Here is a 15,648-nt window from a genome sequence, read left to right on the forward strand (position 1 = left end):
TGTCTTAGCAAATAAAGCTCGGTGTGAAGTCATATCAAAAGTTTGGGTTGGTTCTGAGTGTGATGCTTTATCACAAATTGCAATGAATGATTATATTCATGAGTAATTGATTCCCTTTCCCCGCAAAAAAAAAAGAAGGTAAATCCCCGCTTGAATTTGAATCGGAGGCGGAGATGGAGCCTGACCCGCAACAGGCCAAGATCCGTCAGGGCCCATCTATCAAAGCCAGGTGGCGGCCCAGCCTCCTCCAAGCACTTTGCGGTGTTGGGCTGGGCTGGACTGGGTGTGGATTGGGCTTCTAGCCCAACACCCGGGTGGGGTGGACGTGGACCCCACGTGTCAGGCCACTACCTCTCTCGTCCGTCTTCCTTCCCCTCGCGTCTCCCTTCTCCTCCTCCCGCATCCGGCATCCCCCCCTCTCGCCGCCGCGTTCTCGTCGTCGCAGGTGGCCGCCGCCTCGCTGCTTCCCCCCACCCCCCCTCCCCCGCCCGCCCGCGGCGCTGGACCTGTTCCGACTACTAGCGAGGGCCATCGCGTCCTCCTCGACCCTCCACTGCCCCTAGTTTTGGCCGCTCGGTCCTCCGGTCCCCCCAGAGTCGTCTCCGGTGATTCCCCGAGTTCAAGTGGCAGCCGCGGCGGCGGCGGCTGTATCGACTTCGTCCACGAGCACTTCGCAAGGTGATTGGATCGAACTCGCGTTTTGCTTCTCTTTGTGAAATTGCTGCTCCACATCGTCGGCTACATCGTTGGGTTACTTGGGTTCATCCGGGAACCCACGAAGTCGATCTGTGCCGCCACCGACCGGAGCAGCCTCGATCTGCGCCGTCCGCCGCCGTGACTTGGCCAGGCTCGATCCGCGCTGCTGCTGCCGCCACCGTTGGTTGTTAGGGATTGATCTGCTCCGAACAAGCTATTAGTACTGATAGCTTAACATAAGCTTATGATTTACTTTTGTGGTGATTGAAATCGAATAGTTGATGGGCTGTCCAGTGGCTTAAGAGGATTTGAAGATGTCCCTATGTCCTTCATGAATCATGACTAGCCATGATATGATTATCATAAATATACTTTCACATGTGAGGTCCTTATCTTGGAAGGTAAATTTTATCGTGTGAAGTTCTTGCTGTTTGCAGGTGGGAGAGGTTTCTTCGTACTTGTAAACATGTTGGAGAAGATCGGATTGCCGCCAAAGCCATCTATGCGAGGGGCTAGCTGGGTGGTGGACGCAACCCACTGCCAGGGTTGCTCTGTTCAATTCTCCTTGTTCACTAGGAAGGTATTCGATTATCTTCTTTTTTTCGCCTTGCAATGAAGATATGAAAGCGAAACACATCATACTCCTCTAGCGTAACCTTGTAGACGAGGATATGGTTCTGCTCAAAATTTGCTGATGGTGCTGCACTTGTTCCATTGTCATATCATGACCTCAATTGCACTTCATGGATATATTATCCTTTTCTGGATCACTCTTTTTCCTTAATTTCCTTTACCTGAAAAAAATACTAGGTACAATGGCACAAAACTATGTTAACCATAACCATATGTTGGTTGTTACTAGCTTTGATGTTTTCTGTCCTACCACATAAATTTTGTTGTCCTAGTTGGATGAAGACCTTATATTCTGTAATCCTATTGGCCGTACTGGTTAACTTTTGTGGACCTGGACTTTGCCATCATATATCTGAATGTATTCTTATGTTATTCTTAATCTTCCATTGGTACACGCATCCAGTTTCTTGTACTCTTATGTTTGCAGCAGGATCTTCTTAATTTCCTTTTCTTTTAATATGTAGCATCATTGCCAAAGATGTGGAGGTTTGTTCTGCAGCAACTGTACCCAGCAGAGGATGGTTTTACGTGGACAGGGTGATTCACCTGTTCGAATTTGTGATCCTTGCAAAAAGCTTGAAGAAGCAGCACGTTACGAGCTGAGATATGGACACAAAAACAGAGCTTCAAAAGGTGAATATCTTTTGCCTATTTTTTTCTGTAAGTTATATCTTCTGATGCAAGAAATTATGATTTGGTTGATGAATTGGCACTTCTAATCTGCTTGCTATATAAATGAATGCGTTTTTAAACAAATAATCAATTTGAAGTATTTGATTTGTGGTTAAATAAAATGTGATTGTCAGCATGGAAATGGGACACAACTGCTTTTGAATTTGCAATGTTTCCATTACAGAGCACAGTTTGGAGCTTGTGTGGAAACTTTACTTTAGCTGCAGGAATGAACTTTGCAACATCCCTTTTCCCCCTTTGTGAATTTTGGCCATGCTTTATGTCAAGATCAGAAAAGACGATAGACATTATGTATTATGGTGCTTCCTGCTTCTTACTGATAAAGAATTAAGCACTTTGACAAGATGTGTTCAATCAAATGGGGTCTATCTTATCCTTAGCTACAACTTGAAATTTCAAGTGCTGGAGTTTCTAACTAGTTTTGGTCCTTGTTCTAAAAAGTATTATTTACTGTAGATTATAGTTTATACATATTTGAATTTTTAACATATCCATGCAGTGATTTGTTTATTATTTCGAATATTTCAAATGTAAAATTTCAATGCCAAGATCTGTAGAAGCAAACATCTATAGCAGAAAAAAAACTCCCAGTTGTGCATATGTAATACTAATCTATGACTAATAATGCATAATTGAATGCCAAAGTACTTGCTGGTCTCACCAAGCTGTGAACACAATAGAATGGCTTATTCATTTGTTCATGGGAGTTATTTAAATTCTTTGTACATTGTTTTTCAGCTAACGCAAAAGCAGCTTCTAACCCAGAGGATGACGTTCTTAGTGAAATTCTTGGAGGGGATGGAGTGCAGACCAAGTTTTCTCGCAGGGAGTCCCTGGATCCTGAGCTTCCTGGCGCCTCTAGTTCTAGTTCCAGTTCCAGAAGAACTTCTGGTGCTTTCAGTATGGATGGTAATGGAGGTGAGAGCCTCTCTATTGAAGCACAAAATTATGAACTCAACAACACTGGATCAATTTTTACCCCAGAGGAATTGCGCCAGCAAGCAGTAGAAGAGAAAAAAAAGTACAAAACTCTGAAGTCAGAAGGTAAACCTGAGGAAGCACTTCGGGCTTTCAAGCATGGTAAAGAGCTTGAAAGGCAAGCCGCCGCACTGGAATTAGAATTGAGAAAGAACAGGAGAATGGCTACAAAAGCTCCCAGTGTAAGTGCTGTGGTTAGTACCAAGAATCTGGAGGGTTCTGATGAGGCTGAATCGAAAAAGTCTTTGCCTGGGAAAAGGGTTAGGAAAGAAAAGAATGATCTTGCCTCTGAACTTAAAGATTTAGGCTGGTCAGATGCAGATCTTCATGATGAAACAAGAACAACTGCTATGAGTGTGGAAGGAGAGTTGTCACAGATTCTTAGAGAGGTAGCACCAAAATCATCAGAGGGCAACAAAACCAGTAGTATAGACAAGTCTCAGGTTAATGCTCTGAAAAGACAGGCCCTGTTGCTGAAAAGAGAAGGTAAACTTGCTGAAGCAAAGGAAGAGCTGAAGAAGGCTAAAATTTTGGAAAGACAACTAGAAGAGCAGGAGATTCTGGGTGAAGCAGACGAGTCTGATGATGATTTGGCTGCACTTATTCATAACATGGACGATGGCAATCAGGATGACATTCTTTTGGACAATCCAAGATTCCCTGATTTTAATTTTGAAAAACTACTGGGCACCTCTGATGATATTCTCATCGATGGCAACTTTGATATTACAGATGATGACATGAATGACCCAGATATGACTGCTGCACTAAAATCATTTGGCTGGAGTGAAGAGGACGAGATACAAATGGAAGGTCATGGTCCTGTTTCTTCTTTGAATCAAGAGGCATTAAAGGAGCAAGTGCTTGCTCTTAAAAGAGAGGCTGTTGCACAGAAGAAGGCTGGTAATGTTACAGAGGCCATGTCATTGCTTAGGAAGGCAAAGCTCCTCGAGAAGGATTTGGAAACTGAACAATCAGAATCAAAAGTTCCTTCCCCACAAGGACACAGGAGCGCACACACTGAAGATATCACAGTCGCAGAGATGAATACCCGGCCTGTGTCAGCACCAAAATCTAAGCTTGCAATTCAGAGAGAACTGCTGGCCTTGAAAAAGAAGGCACTAGCGTTGAGAAGGGAAGGAAAGGTGGATGAGGCTGAGGAAGAGTTAAAGAAAGGCAGTGTTCTTGAGAAGCAACTTGAAGACCTTGAAAATTCTTCTGCGAGACCTGTGGTCAAGGAAAATAGGAACTTTGGGTCAACTCCCCCATATAAGGTTGAACCTCCAACTCTGGATCTTGCTGATGAAGGGTATGAACCTGAGGTAACTGACAATGACATGCAGGATCCAGCATTGTTATCTGTGTTGAAAAATATGGGATGGGAAGATGAGGATGCTGACATTGCGAGCAGAGTTAATATGCCATCAAATAGTTCACGTATAGTTTCTCAAAAACCAACAAAGAGCAAGGGTCAGATTCAGAAGGAATTACTTGCTATAAAAAGGAAAGCTCTTGCATTCAGACGGGAAGGAAAGAACACAGAAGCTGAGGAGGAACTTGAGAAGGCAAAGGTCTTGGAGCAGCAACTGTCAGAGATGGAAGAGTCAGTTAACTTGACTGCTAGTCAACAAAGTGCAAGGTCTGCTGGACAAATTAGGGAAAATAAGTCTGGTGCTCTACTTGATCCTGCCTCCAGTCCTGATACTAGTGCACACCTGCCTAAACTAAGAAATGCAACGGAGGGAGTTATTTCGTTGCCAGTGCATGCTGCTGAACTTGCTGCATCTCTGGATGCTCAAGCTAGTTCCCAAAGCATACCACTGACCGAACTAATCATTCCTAAACCAGATCATGCATCAAAAGTTCATTCTGAAGGAACACGTTCAACCTTATCCCGGCCATCCTTTACTGATCCGCTGGTAACAGCAGAAAGATTGCATTCACCTTCTGATGTACATGATCATAAAGAACCTCAGATTCCACACGGACATGACACTCTCAAAGATGAAATCTTACATCATAAGAGAAAAGCAGTTGCTTTTAAGAGGGAAGGTAAAATGGCAGAAGCTAGAGAAGAATTGAAACAGGCAAAACTCTTAGAAAAGCGTCTTGAAGTCTCTCAAGAGAACAGTGCAAATGGTAGGGATGAATCAATGAAACCCGTTGTGCAAGAGACCAACTTGATCCAACAATCTGCCAGTGCCAAGAGCCGTACTGATGACATTTCCTCTGCCCCTCCAGCACAAGAAATAAAGCCAGTTCAGCCTCCGAAAGCATTGTCTAGTCGAGACCGTCTCAAAATCCAACGTGAATCCCTTGCTCACAAACGCAATGCACTCAAGTTGCGGAGAGAAGGAAAGACCGCAGAAGCAGATGCGGAATTCGAGTTGGCTAAGTCATTAGAGAGCCAACTGGAAGAATCAGAAAGCCAGGTTTCTGGAGGCAAGTCGTCTGACGCAAACGATGCAGCTGTGGAGGATCTTCTTGATCCGCAGATCATGTCTGCCTTAAAATCGATTGGCTGGAGTGATGCTGATCTGTCTGCACAATCTTCTAATGCACAGCCTTCGAAGAAAGCGGAGGCAAAGCCAACTGTGGCAGCTACAACCAAGCCTCAGAGTGAGAAGACCCAGCTTGAGGAACAGATCAAGGCTGAGAAACTGAAGGCTCTAAACTTGAAGCGTGAAGGGAAACAGACAGAGGCTTTGGAGGCCCTCCGATCAGCAAAGCGGCTGGAGAAGAAGTTGGCATCACTTACCTAATACGTTGTCCAAAAACTCGTCTTCATAAGCGTTTGATAACTTCTGAAGACTGTGATGTCCCAGTTAGAAAAGCACAATCGGCAGAGGAAGAGAGGGGGAGAGATGGAAACAGAGATGCTTATGACTTGTGAGCCTTGAGGGGACACAATTTCAAGGTCATTTTCTGTATGTAAAATAAATGCTGATGACCAATGATTCTTTTCACGGATAGGAGTGCGGAGTGCAGTGATACGTGCATTCATCCATTGTACGTAAGAAATATTGTATCTTCTGAACATTATTTTAGTTCACCTGACAGTGGATTTCATTTGCATGCGGTATCTTGAATTCTTCATGTCCCATACTTCAACCTGCCGATTCTGTCTGAGATCAACGCATGCTCAGGAGGATAGTACTATAGTTTTGAGTAATTTGTCTGTAAGTTACTGTATTTGTTTGTACTATTAATGGAGCATCGCATTTCTGTGGCGACGTGACAGGATCACAGGATAATTAACAAAGCTGTCAGAGGTTCTATTTCGAGGCATTTTGCAATCTGATTATTTCTCGCTTGTTCATATTGTCCTTTTTACAGTTAAAGGTCTACTTACTGTTGATTGTGATGATCGCGGGATGGCTCTTGGGCTCTTGGCGAGTAGTATATTACTCGCTTTGGGTCGATAAGCTTTTTACAATGTTAAGCATTTTACTATGTAATAAAAAGTTCCTTCGCCATATGTGTCTCATTTCCATATTGATGTTAACTTAGGGGTTTACTGGTAATAAAAAAACGTTACCATCTTCGCCATATTCTATAGCACAATACATCAATATGGAAATGACACACATATGAACCTTCTTTTATATAAGAATTTTGCCGCAGATGGTTAGATATATAAACTCGTCCAAGTTGTCTCTCTTAGGCATTTAAATGGTGAACATTAGAAGTTTTTAGGTTACCTAAAACTGAAAAGTATAAGTAACCTCATTTGTCCTCCCTTTTATCTATGAAAGAAGAGAAGTTTACGTAGCTACAGAATGAGGAGAATAATAAGAGTGGTAAATGGAGGAAAAAAATGGTCGAAAGAAGCAGGGGCGGAGCTAGAATGAAATGTAGAGGGTGCCACTTTCTTAATTTACTTTGCTTTACATCGAGTTTAAACTGATATGGGTGTTTAAGTTTGTATTGAGAAGATGCACACATGATGAAAATAGGTAAGATACAGCTAAAAAGTTTTCTTCACCGGGTTCCTGGGTACCCCTGAGATACTCTACCTCTGCCCCTGGAAAGAAGGTAAAAAGAAAATGTCGAAAATCACAAGATTTCAGTCACCTAAATACTGTATCCACTTGCTTTATTCTTCTTGATCCCTCGGCTCTATGTTTGCCTAGCTGCCTACTGCTCGTCTCACTCGCTGCCGGATGAATTCGTTTCTTGCGCAGAGATATCAGGAGATATACGGGGTTTATCGGATGGAATAAGTTGCCGGCCTAGTAGGGTGGTACTGGCCAGCAGAGTAGTTTTAGCTGTAGCTGGCTGAGCTCGTTAGGTTAATTCTAAAAGGAAGGAATCGAGGGAGAATAATTGCACATAAGATTTTATTTGGTTTGGAGGTCGGGGATGGGAGGAGGAATGATACCACATCACAACGGTGTAAAATAAACCCCATCCTATTTCTTCCTCTCGAGGATTAATCAAATAAGTTCTAAAGGAATTTAAGATTTGACGAGTATATAAAGTGATGATAAATTAACCACAAATATTTATGAAGAAATACTGCAAAAATAGAGCGAGAGTTGATCGCTAAATATGATTCTATTAGCTCCGTGCAATCAGGGATTCGACAAAGTTATAGACTAAAAGAAGGCTCAAACATTATAAATATATGTCAAGCGTTTCACGAACAGTAACAAATTTAATTTATCACGGCTTCCAAATTGAATTGAGCTTACAATCCAATTCTGGTTGGGGAAACTCTTCGATCCAGCAAGGTGTATATGGAAAAGATAATTCCACATCGAGGTGTTCATTAGGTAAACCGTGCAAACTCACTGGGTGCAATTTACCCAACTCTTCGAATTTCGAACTGCTTAGATGATAAGCGTACCCTCTGTCCATTGATTCGATAAAGAGAATTTCCTTGTAGGGACGAAACCCAAGGATCAGAGCGTATTCATCGTATCTCCTTTTGACAGTATCTTCGGCTGCGTCGTTGACGATATCATCATCGTCGGAATTCCATTCAAAATTTTCTCTCGCTAGCGTCAGTGGCTTTCTTCCCTTGGGGAAAAGCCAAGTACTACACTCGTAGTTAATATGGTGCAGAATCCAATGCCCATCAAGCTTATGGCTTGTTGCCAAGCTGGGGCCGAGGTCAGTTTGATGCATCAAGACCCACTTCATGTCACCGCATGGTTCATCGAGAAGCCAAACTAGAAGCCTGTCTTTGCTGAGTGACGCAAAGTACACGCCCTGTTTTGATTTTCCTAGATAACGGCTCGAAAATTCCCTCGCTTCCGCATCCACCGGCCGATGAATAATTCGATACTTGTTGTCTAACAAGGATAATCTGTAAACCGAAATTCATTGGTACACGGTACAACAAAGAACACAAATATATAATTAGAGTAATTTTTTTCACAAAACTGCAATTATTCGGTCAAAACTATCACTTTGCTACAACTTTAATTAGTCGGGGATTTCATAAAACTGCAACTTTATCTTATAGTATATGACATATGTGGCTAACCATTTGTGTATGACAGGTGTGCTCAAACTAGTCAGATAAATAATTAATGTTGTATAGCTTTCTAATAAAAAAAATATACTACTATGTTAGTATTGTTGTAGTTCTCCGAAAAGCTTGGCTAAAGTTCAAAGTGACAGGTTTGATGAAACAGTTGTAGTTTTTTGAAATTTACTTATATAATTGCTACAGTATAATAGAGCAAAGGGATGAATCACCTCATAACGAAATTACTTTGGCAACGGACGTAAAGCGTTCCTCGCCAGTAGGCAGCGTAATGCGTGCCCCGCACCGATGCTACGTCGGCCATGGCTCCTGCGGCCTCTCCTTCTCGGACGAACGGCCTCTCCTCCCACTCCCTTGTTCTTGACGAGAAGACGTTCAGGACGAGCGGCGATGGCGGCCACGCGGAATTCTGAGGTGGTTGTTTCTTGGATCGATCCTTATCGAACGGCAAGAGATGGGGGATTATCAGCACCTCGAAGTGGGGCGACAAGGTGGGATCAAACACGAGGTGCTCTTCTGGGTAGGTTTTTACTTCTTCTTGTTCTTCTATGAGAGGAGGTGGTGGTGGGTATGGCGTTAGATCCATCCACGCCTTCGTGGCTGGGTTCACGACGCAGCCGCTCTCGAGGAGGAGGAGGCCGTCGCAGTGATCCAGCGCCATTTGCCACTCTCCTTCCGAGGGCAGGAAGTCGAGCTTGCCGGTGATCAGATGGCGATGGCATGTCGTCGTCGTCGTGGTGGTGGTGGTGGGGCGGGAGAAGTACTCCGAGTAGTCGTGGCAGGAGAAGTTGAGGAAGAACCCGGCGAGCGAGAGCGGGAGGAGGTCCGCGCGTAGTAGGCCGCCGCCGTCGATGGCGTCGCGCCACGCCTTGCAGACGCAGCGGCACGCCGCGAGCCAGCGCGGCGCCAGGCGGCGGAGGACCTCCCCGAGCACGCCGCCGTGCAGCTGCAGCGCCGCCGCCGCCGCCGCCGCCGTCGTGCCCTCCGTTCCCTTCGCCGCCCTTTTGCTTCCCGCTCTCTCGCTCGCCATCGCAGCGATCGCTCCGACGACGGCGATGGCAGCGGCGGCGGCGAAGCGTGAGATTCAGATCGCCGCGTATCGATCCATGTGCGTTTTAAACCCCAAGCACGTTTCGTGGGCCGGAGACATGTCGTATTGGGCCCATGGGCCTTAATGCGGCCCAGGCTCGTCCGAGCTTAGAAACCCTCGCCGTGTTGGTTTCCGCTTCTGCTTCTCCCCGCAAATCTCCGATGGCCGCCGCCGCCGCCGCGCCGCTCCGCAGGCTGCTCCTCCGCCTCGGCAAGCCGCCGCCGCTGCCCATTCCGCTGCTGCCCCATATCACGACGCAAACCGCACAGGCCGCCGGGGACCCCGCCGCGCCTCCTTGCCCAGGCGCGATCCCGAGCCAAGCCCCGGCGAGGAATCTCCGTGACGTCATCTCCTCCTTCCACCCCGGGCTCCAGATTTACCCGTCCCTCGATCCGAGATTCGGGGAGGTGGAGGAGGGCGTGGACGGCGAGGGGGGTGGCGCGGAGGTGTGGGCGGACAGCGTGAAGAAGAAGCGGAAGCGCAAGATGAACAAGCACAAGCTCCGCAAGCTACGGAAGCGCCTCCGCCGCCAGACATAGAGCGGGCCGCCGCCGCCGCCGCCGCACGGTGAACACCCTCCTCCGCCTCCGCCTCCGCCTCCGCTTCGATTGCGAGTAGCTTCTCACCATTTCGTGCGTTACTGTGCTTGCTTGCTGCCATGACTCTAGCGGAAATGGGGGTGGATTGCTCCGTGTATTGAATTGTTAGACACTTTTCTGTAGCTCATTTTGATTCAGTCTTACTATTTCGTTATTATTATTAGATGAAAATGCTGTATCATTATGGTATTAAGTTATGTCTAGGTCTTTGGTCTAGATTTTCAGGCTCTAGTGCTTTGTTGATGTATGCTGTCACATTACTATGGCAGAAATGTAGATGAATAAGTTTGAAACATCGGGCGGGGTCTCATAATCTCATTTGGTTTTTGTTGTTCCTCAGTTCTAATTGAATAAGTGTTGCAATGGTGCATGCCCATAGTGTCATCTGTGTGGTGGGCTGGTGGTGCTAGAATTGTATTTTGCATACGGGGTAACATTAAGAATTGTTTAGCACAGACATCTTTCAAATTTTATCCTCTAATCTTCCATCCCCTGGCTTCAGTTAATAGTTTTCCCAGATGAAACATTGTGAACTTTAGAAAGAACATCAATTCACTATTGTGCTGCATCACTGGGCTAAATGTTTTCATTTTCATCAGCTAAAATTATGCATCTGTTTTCATATTGTGTTTTGAGGACTCCAAATTAGTAAAAGCTCCATTTCAAATTCCCTGGGCATAGTCTTTTTTTTTTCTTCAAGGATTTTACCATTTTTAACAAGATAGAGTTGCAATATGTAATTATTAGATGGTAGACTGCTGCAAGTATAAACCCTGTTATATCCATTTGTAATAGAAGCTCTTGCACAACATAAAGATACTTTTACCATGTTCTGTGCACTAATTCACAGTTCTGTTTATTTTAGTGGGCCCAAGGATTTTACTTGCAAGCAAGCACTCGACACCGCTCCCTCACTGGATACAAGCTGATTATTTCTAGCAGTTTTTATTTGATTATGGGAGGGGCTGGTTTAATACCAGCCTGTGATTGTTGGCACGGGGTATCCATCTAGGAACCCTGTCAAGACTAAATGAAAATGAGCACCAGGAAGCAGTGGTTTATGCATGAATTTCTGTCTAATAAAACTTTTAATGATTAACTCTGGTGGTAATTTGCCCTTCTCTTTTGTTCTTTTCCTATAATGATGCTACTATAACCCATATATACAGATCATGGTGTCTCTGAAAACATTCATCAATTGGTTGAGAGCTATTCAGTGTTCCTGCTCCAGCTATATGTGCAGTTACTGAATGTTAGTTTCAATTCTGTGAAACCGCACTTAAATTTCAACCATATATTCTTCTCACGGATGCATTGTGAATGTGTGTGGCATATAAATGGCATCTCTTGGCTAGTTTCTTTGAAATCGTGTATGTCACGTCCGATCTTCTATATGCTGCAACATTTAGTTCTGTTCAGTGTACATGTTGTGGTTTTCAGATATGGGATTAAAATTTCTTTCTAAAAGGTAAGTTAAACCCCATTCGGATAATTTGTTGAGCTACGTACTATCAGAATTTTGGTTTCTGACTGATGTCTGTTAGTGTAGGAAACTCTGTGAAAGCAACTCAACTGTATAACATACATGTGTCCATCCTCAGAACGCTATGCCTGTTTGGTACAGCTCCAACTCCTAAATTTAGCTCCAGGAGTTAAGTCTGGAGTGGAGTTGTGGAGCTGCCTAAACCCAGCTCCACAACTCTAGTACATTTTGTGAGAGAGCTCCACCTAACTTCACTCTCAGTTTTGGTAGAGCTGAAACTGTTTGGTTTAGCTCCAGCTCCAGGAGGGGTGGAGCTGAAGCTGGAGCTGTGCCAAATAGGCCCATAGAAGTCTTTCAGAAATTCAGGTTCAATAAGATCAATATCTCATCTATTGTCTCCATGTTATGGTACTAGCAGTCAGGCCTGCAAATACAACCAATCGATTTTGGCTCGCAAAATTGTAGAGCCTTTATCAATAATTGAATATAGAATCTCTCATCTATGACACCAACACCCAAGCAGCTGCTACAATCAAGGTTACATTTACACAACTCAACCAACAAACTGTTCCATTTTACAAGCTCTTCTTCCTGTTTATTCCACTTAACAAGGTCCAACAAATCTCAAGGGTTATATTCCTGTGTGCTAACGCAACTATTGGTTGCTTAATAATGCCAAGGCAGAAACTTTGCTGTGTACCTCCAGACCTGCCTAAGGTAACCAGATACAAGTCACATGTCGTCCTCTTGTTCTGGGATGCCTTCTGTAGATATGGCAGAATGTGCAGGTTGGTAGGGCAGGGAGCATTAAGAAAACTTGGATTATAATTCTCAGAAGTACCGTATCGGTCCATCCAAGCTACCAGATGCAAACTACAAATATCAAATGGCGATGGAGTGAGACACAAGATCGAGTATATTAAGGTTACTTGGTTCTTGTGAGGCACAGAGTTAAGACATTACTGCATTACCTGTTTTACAATAGGATTTGTTGATGTAGTAAATTCTTGTGTCATTCCTTCCCACACTACCTTCCCCTCATGGAGAAATAACAACCTGAAAGTTGAGTACAAGAGTCTCAGCTTAGCAATGGACAACAGAAAGCTGGAAGCCACCAGCAAAACAATGCCTGCTATTACCTGTCAACGGCTCGTTTTATTGTGCTATGCTGATGAGTGACAACCACATAAGATGCTATCTTTCCAGGCTTACCAAGAGCATCTTTCCCTGTTACATGTACGGAACGTATAAGGTCTTCAACAACGGTGGATGCAATAGGGTCAAGTCCAGCAGTAGGCTCATCGTACAAAATAACCTGTAATGGAAAAAATGTATAATATCAAGAAGACAGTCAATAGTAAGCTAAGCTGTTTGATCTCCTTTTCCTGTGAACTATTACAGCAATTTACTCGTAATGACTGAAGAGATTAGTCAGGGTATACCTCTGGCTCTATTGTTTCCTTTGTATCATCGTATATTATTGAACGAGCTAGAGCTACACGCTTTTTCATGCCACCAGACAATTCAGATGGCATTCGATCTTCAACGCCCTGCACAGACCGATGGTGATAATATATCTAAGTCTATGTTAAAATCACAAGTATGAGTAGAAAAATACCGATAATCCTTTCATCCTATGTAAGCTAATACAGAAATCTAGAATTCCTCAACAATCCAAGCTATAATTTTGCCTCTTAAATTATCTCCGACAAAAACTTTGCACAATCACATAAAAGCATTGCCTGTGATTGGCTTATCGCTAATCCAAAATTTGGGACTATTCTATGCTTAGTTTTAACTTCAACATGAAAAAAAAAATTGACTTACTTTTAGGCCTACTGCGGCCAATGTTTCTGTCACTAGTGTAGCTATTCTCTCCTCAGGCAGGCTGGAATTTTCATATCTAAAGCCAAAGGACAGAGGAAACCGAGATTAGTAAATACAAGTAGATTGACTACTCTCAATAGACTTATGGAAGGTAATTGTTCTTACAAAAGGAATCCAACATTTTCACGAACCGTGAGAGAATCAAACAAAGCTGCACTTTGAAACACCTGCATAGGCAAATACCATTTTAGAATTTTCGAGAACAGTTGGTCGATAAAATTATCATGGTATTTATTCGGCAGATTTGAAGTAATTAAAGAGTATACCAAGCCAATTCGGACACCAGATATGTCTTCATCACTAACTAGCCCATGTCTTTTTCTTCCGCAAATAATAACATCGCCCTTCTCATTATCACAGATTTAAAATAAAAATACAACAGCCATCAGCACATCAAACGGGAACCTCCTAAAAGCCTATTGTTTTAATAAAGATAATCAAGAAGATGCGATAACCTTGTCTGGAGCCAGTAGCCCAGCCATAACCTTCAAAACAGTTGACTTTCCTGTTCCCGAAGGACCAATTATTCCAACGGCTTCTCCGTGTCTAATCTACATAATAATAATTTGAACCATAACTGAACTGCAGGCTAAAAATAAATGAAACCAAAAGATTATAAAATAATCAACTAAGTAATGATTCCTAGTGACTGGATAATGGAGAGTATGATCAACGTAAGAGAACTAGTGGTTAATTTGTGGTGGTACGACTATATGAGCAAGGAAACAGAAATTCAGAATGACAACAATTCGATTTGTGCTTCCAATTTGCTTTGAATACTTGTAAAGTACATTAACTCTGGGATCAGCATTGAAGAAGATGCAGTTGAGTGGCTCCAATACTTGAAATGGGATATGTACTAGGCACCCAAGTAGTTGATTACAAATAATGCCCAAGATGTAGAAAACCAGAGAACCAATGAGAATTGGAAACTGGAAAGAATGCTTGAAAAAGAACTTACCTTGAAGCTAATGCCATTCAATACCTTCTTGTTACCGAAGGATTTGTGCACATCCCTACATTCTATAAGAATATCATGATCATCGCCAATCTGCCCATTCATACCCCAGCTCCTTGACAAGCTTGGACTCTAAAGCATGACGGAAACAAAAATACAATTTATCACCCCCAAACTCCAAGGCACCGCAATTCAAGTAAGCTATATCAGGATCAAGGCATCGTTGCAAGAGCATACCTCACGCAGATTCTCTGCATTGCCCAAGCCAGGACTCCTGGTAGCAGATACAGCACCAGCGTACACATGGCCCTTTTTTAATGGCACTCCACATAACCTGCCTAAGCAAGAACATATGCAAAATATGAATACCATATCTCATTTGATAAAACCAATCACATTGGACGCAATACTGCAGATAAATATTCACAAAGATGAACATGGCACAGGATGAACCAGCATAGTACTACACAAGAACAGCACAACAGCCACATTCTTCCCTTTTCATATGAGCAATTTAACCAGCTGCCAAACTAACCGCGCTTCGCAATTTTTTCAGCCTAATCGGGGTCAGCTATCAAAAAACGCAAAGAAATTTTTAACTACAGTGCAAAATCGCTTTCTCCCTTTCTCCTCCTCTGAACTGTTGATGAAAGCAAAGAATCTATTCACGCAGCTCGAGCAATTCAACAACAAGCCGTGATCTGCCAACACAATTGTATTCCCTACAGAATCGCAACCCCAAGGTAACGGGAGAGATGCTCCAAAACAACTTAGACAAAACATCTAAGAAACAAAAAAAAAAAGAAGAAGAAGAGATTCAGGCCATGATTTTTCTTTTACCTAAACGGAAGGGTGCAGGGCGGGCAGGGGTCTCCCGAGGAGCGGAGGAGGCGGAGGCCGGCGGCGTGGGCATGCGGGTGGCGGAGAGCCGCCGGGATGGACGGCGACGCCATGGTCTGAATCGAGCTCTGCGGCGGCGGCGCCACGCGCGTGGGCGAGGAAGAAGAAAGGGAAACCCGATGGAATCCTCCTCCTCCTCTCTCTCCTCTCTTCCCCCACGTGGCAACCTGACATGTGGGCCCCACCGATCCGCGGCTCGCGCGGGGAGAGGATCTGGGCCGTCGGATCCTGATCCCG

General features: G+C 44.0%; 4 protein-coding genes across 5 annotated transcripts; 2 read left to right on the forward strand and 2 right to left on the reverse strand.

The window, feature by feature from the left end:
* The first annotated feature begins 469 nt into the window (after positions 1 to 469).
* LOC127766849 (uncharacterized) lies at positions 470 to 6,090 on the forward strand. The gene is made up of 4 exons (XM_052292010.1): positions 470 to 678; positions 1,134 to 1,276; positions 1,794 to 1,962; positions 2,761 to 6,090. Exons 2-4 carry the CDS (start codon positions 1,163 to 1,165, stop codon positions 5,760 to 5,762), a joined length of 3,285 nt encoding a protein of 1,094 aa, XP_052147970.1. The 5' UTR covers positions 470 to 678; positions 1,134 to 1,162; the 3' UTR covers positions 5,763 to 6,090.
* A 1,575-nt stretch (positions 6,091 to 7,665) lies between these two features.
* On the reverse strand, positions 7,666 to 9,524 carry LOC127765080 (uncharacterized). Its single transcript, XM_052289883.1, has 2 exons — positions 8,707 to 9,524; positions 7,666 to 8,311 (listed from the first exon to the last, which is right to left on the reverse strand). Exons 1-2 carry the CDS (start codon positions 9,522 to 9,524, stop codon positions 7,666 to 7,668), a joined length of 1,464 nt encoding a protein of 487 aa, XP_052145843.1.
* A 186-nt stretch (positions 9,525 to 9,710) lies between these two features.
* LOC127766619 (uncharacterized) lies at positions 9,711 to 11,302 on the forward strand. 2 transcript variants are annotated; one of them, XR_008016253.1, is made up of 2 exons: positions 9,711 to 10,216; positions 11,049 to 11,302. XR_008016253.1 is itself a non-coding variant. In XM_052291716.1 (2 exons), exon 1 carries the CDS (start codon positions 9,746 to 9,748, stop codon positions 10,121 to 10,123), a length of 378 nt encoding a protein of 125 aa, XP_052147676.1. In that variant the 5' UTR covers positions 9,711 to 9,745; the 3' UTR covers positions 10,124 to 10,151; positions 11,049 to 11,302. The 2 variants fall into 2 exon arrangements, 1 of the variants encoding a protein (XP_052147676.1); XM_052291716.1 differs by having other exon boundaries at positions 9,711 to 10,151.
* Positions 11,303 to 12,033: 731 nt separating this feature from the next.
* Positions 12,034 to 15,559, reverse strand: LOC127766618 (protein TRIGALACTOSYLDIACYLGLYCEROL 3, chloroplastic). Its single transcript, XM_052291715.1, has 11 exons — positions 15,352 to 15,559; positions 14,749 to 14,845; positions 14,515 to 14,643; positions 14,009 to 14,104; positions 13,820 to 13,897; positions 13,659 to 13,720; positions 13,494 to 13,569; positions 13,109 to 13,216; positions 12,806 to 12,981; positions 12,638 to 12,722; positions 12,034 to 12,539 (listed from the first exon to the last, which is right to left on the reverse strand). Exons 1-11 carry the CDS (start codon positions 15,462 to 15,464, stop codon positions 12,498 to 12,500), a joined length of 1,062 nt encoding a protein of 353 aa, XP_052147675.1. The 5' UTR covers positions 15,465 to 15,559; the 3' UTR covers positions 12,034 to 12,497.
* Between the last annotated feature and the right edge of the window lie 89 nt (positions 15,560 to 15,648).

The sequence above is a fragment of the Oryza glaberrima genome, chromosome 3 (assembly GCF_000147395.1).
Source record: "Oryza glaberrima chromosome 3, OglaRS2, whole genome shotgun sequence".
In the NCBI taxonomy this organism is placed as follows: domain Eukaryota; kingdom Viridiplantae; phylum Streptophyta; class Magnoliopsida; order Poales; family Poaceae; genus Oryza; species Oryza glaberrima.

Excerpts from the sequence above, each read along its gene's own strand:
- LOC127766619 (XM_052291716.1), top strand. The coding sequence starts at position 9,746 with ATGGCCGCCGCCGCCGCCGCGCCGCTCCGCAGGCTGCTCCTCCGCCTC.
- LOC127765080 (XM_052289883.1), bottom strand. The coding sequence starts at position 9,524 with ATGGCGAGCGAGAGAGCGGGAAGCAAAAGGGCGGCGAAGGGAACGGAG. Across the intron at positions 8,312-8,706 it reads CAAAGTAATTTCGTTATGAG|ATTATCCTTGTTAGACAACA; the intron begins GTGATTCATCCC and ends TTCGGTTTACAG.
- LOC127766849 (XM_052292010.1), top strand. The coding sequence starts at position 1,163 with ATGTTGGAGAAGATCGGATTGCCGCCAAAGCCATCTATGCGAGGGGCT. Across the intron at positions 1,277-1,793 it reads TCTCCTTGTTCACTAGGAAG|CATCATTGCCAAAGATGTGG; the intron begins GTATTCGATTAT and ends TTTAATATGTAG. Across the intron at positions 1,963-2,760 it reads CAAAAACAGAGCTTCAAAAG|CTAACGCAAAAGCAGCTTCT; the intron begins GTGAATATCTTT and ends ATTGTTTTTCAG.
- LOC127766618 (XM_052291715.1), bottom strand. The coding sequence starts at position 15,464 with ATGGCGTCGCCGTCCATCCCGGCGGCTCTCCGCCACCCGCATGCCCAC. Across the intron at positions 13,570-13,658 it reads GAAAATGTTGGATTCCTTTT|ATATGAAAATTCCAGCCTGC; the intron begins GTAAGAACAATT and ends CTTTGGCTTTAG. Across the intron at positions 12,982-13,108 it reads AGGAAACAATAGAGCCAGAG|GTTATTTTGTACGATGAGCC; the intron begins GTATACCCTGAC and ends TTTCCATTACAG.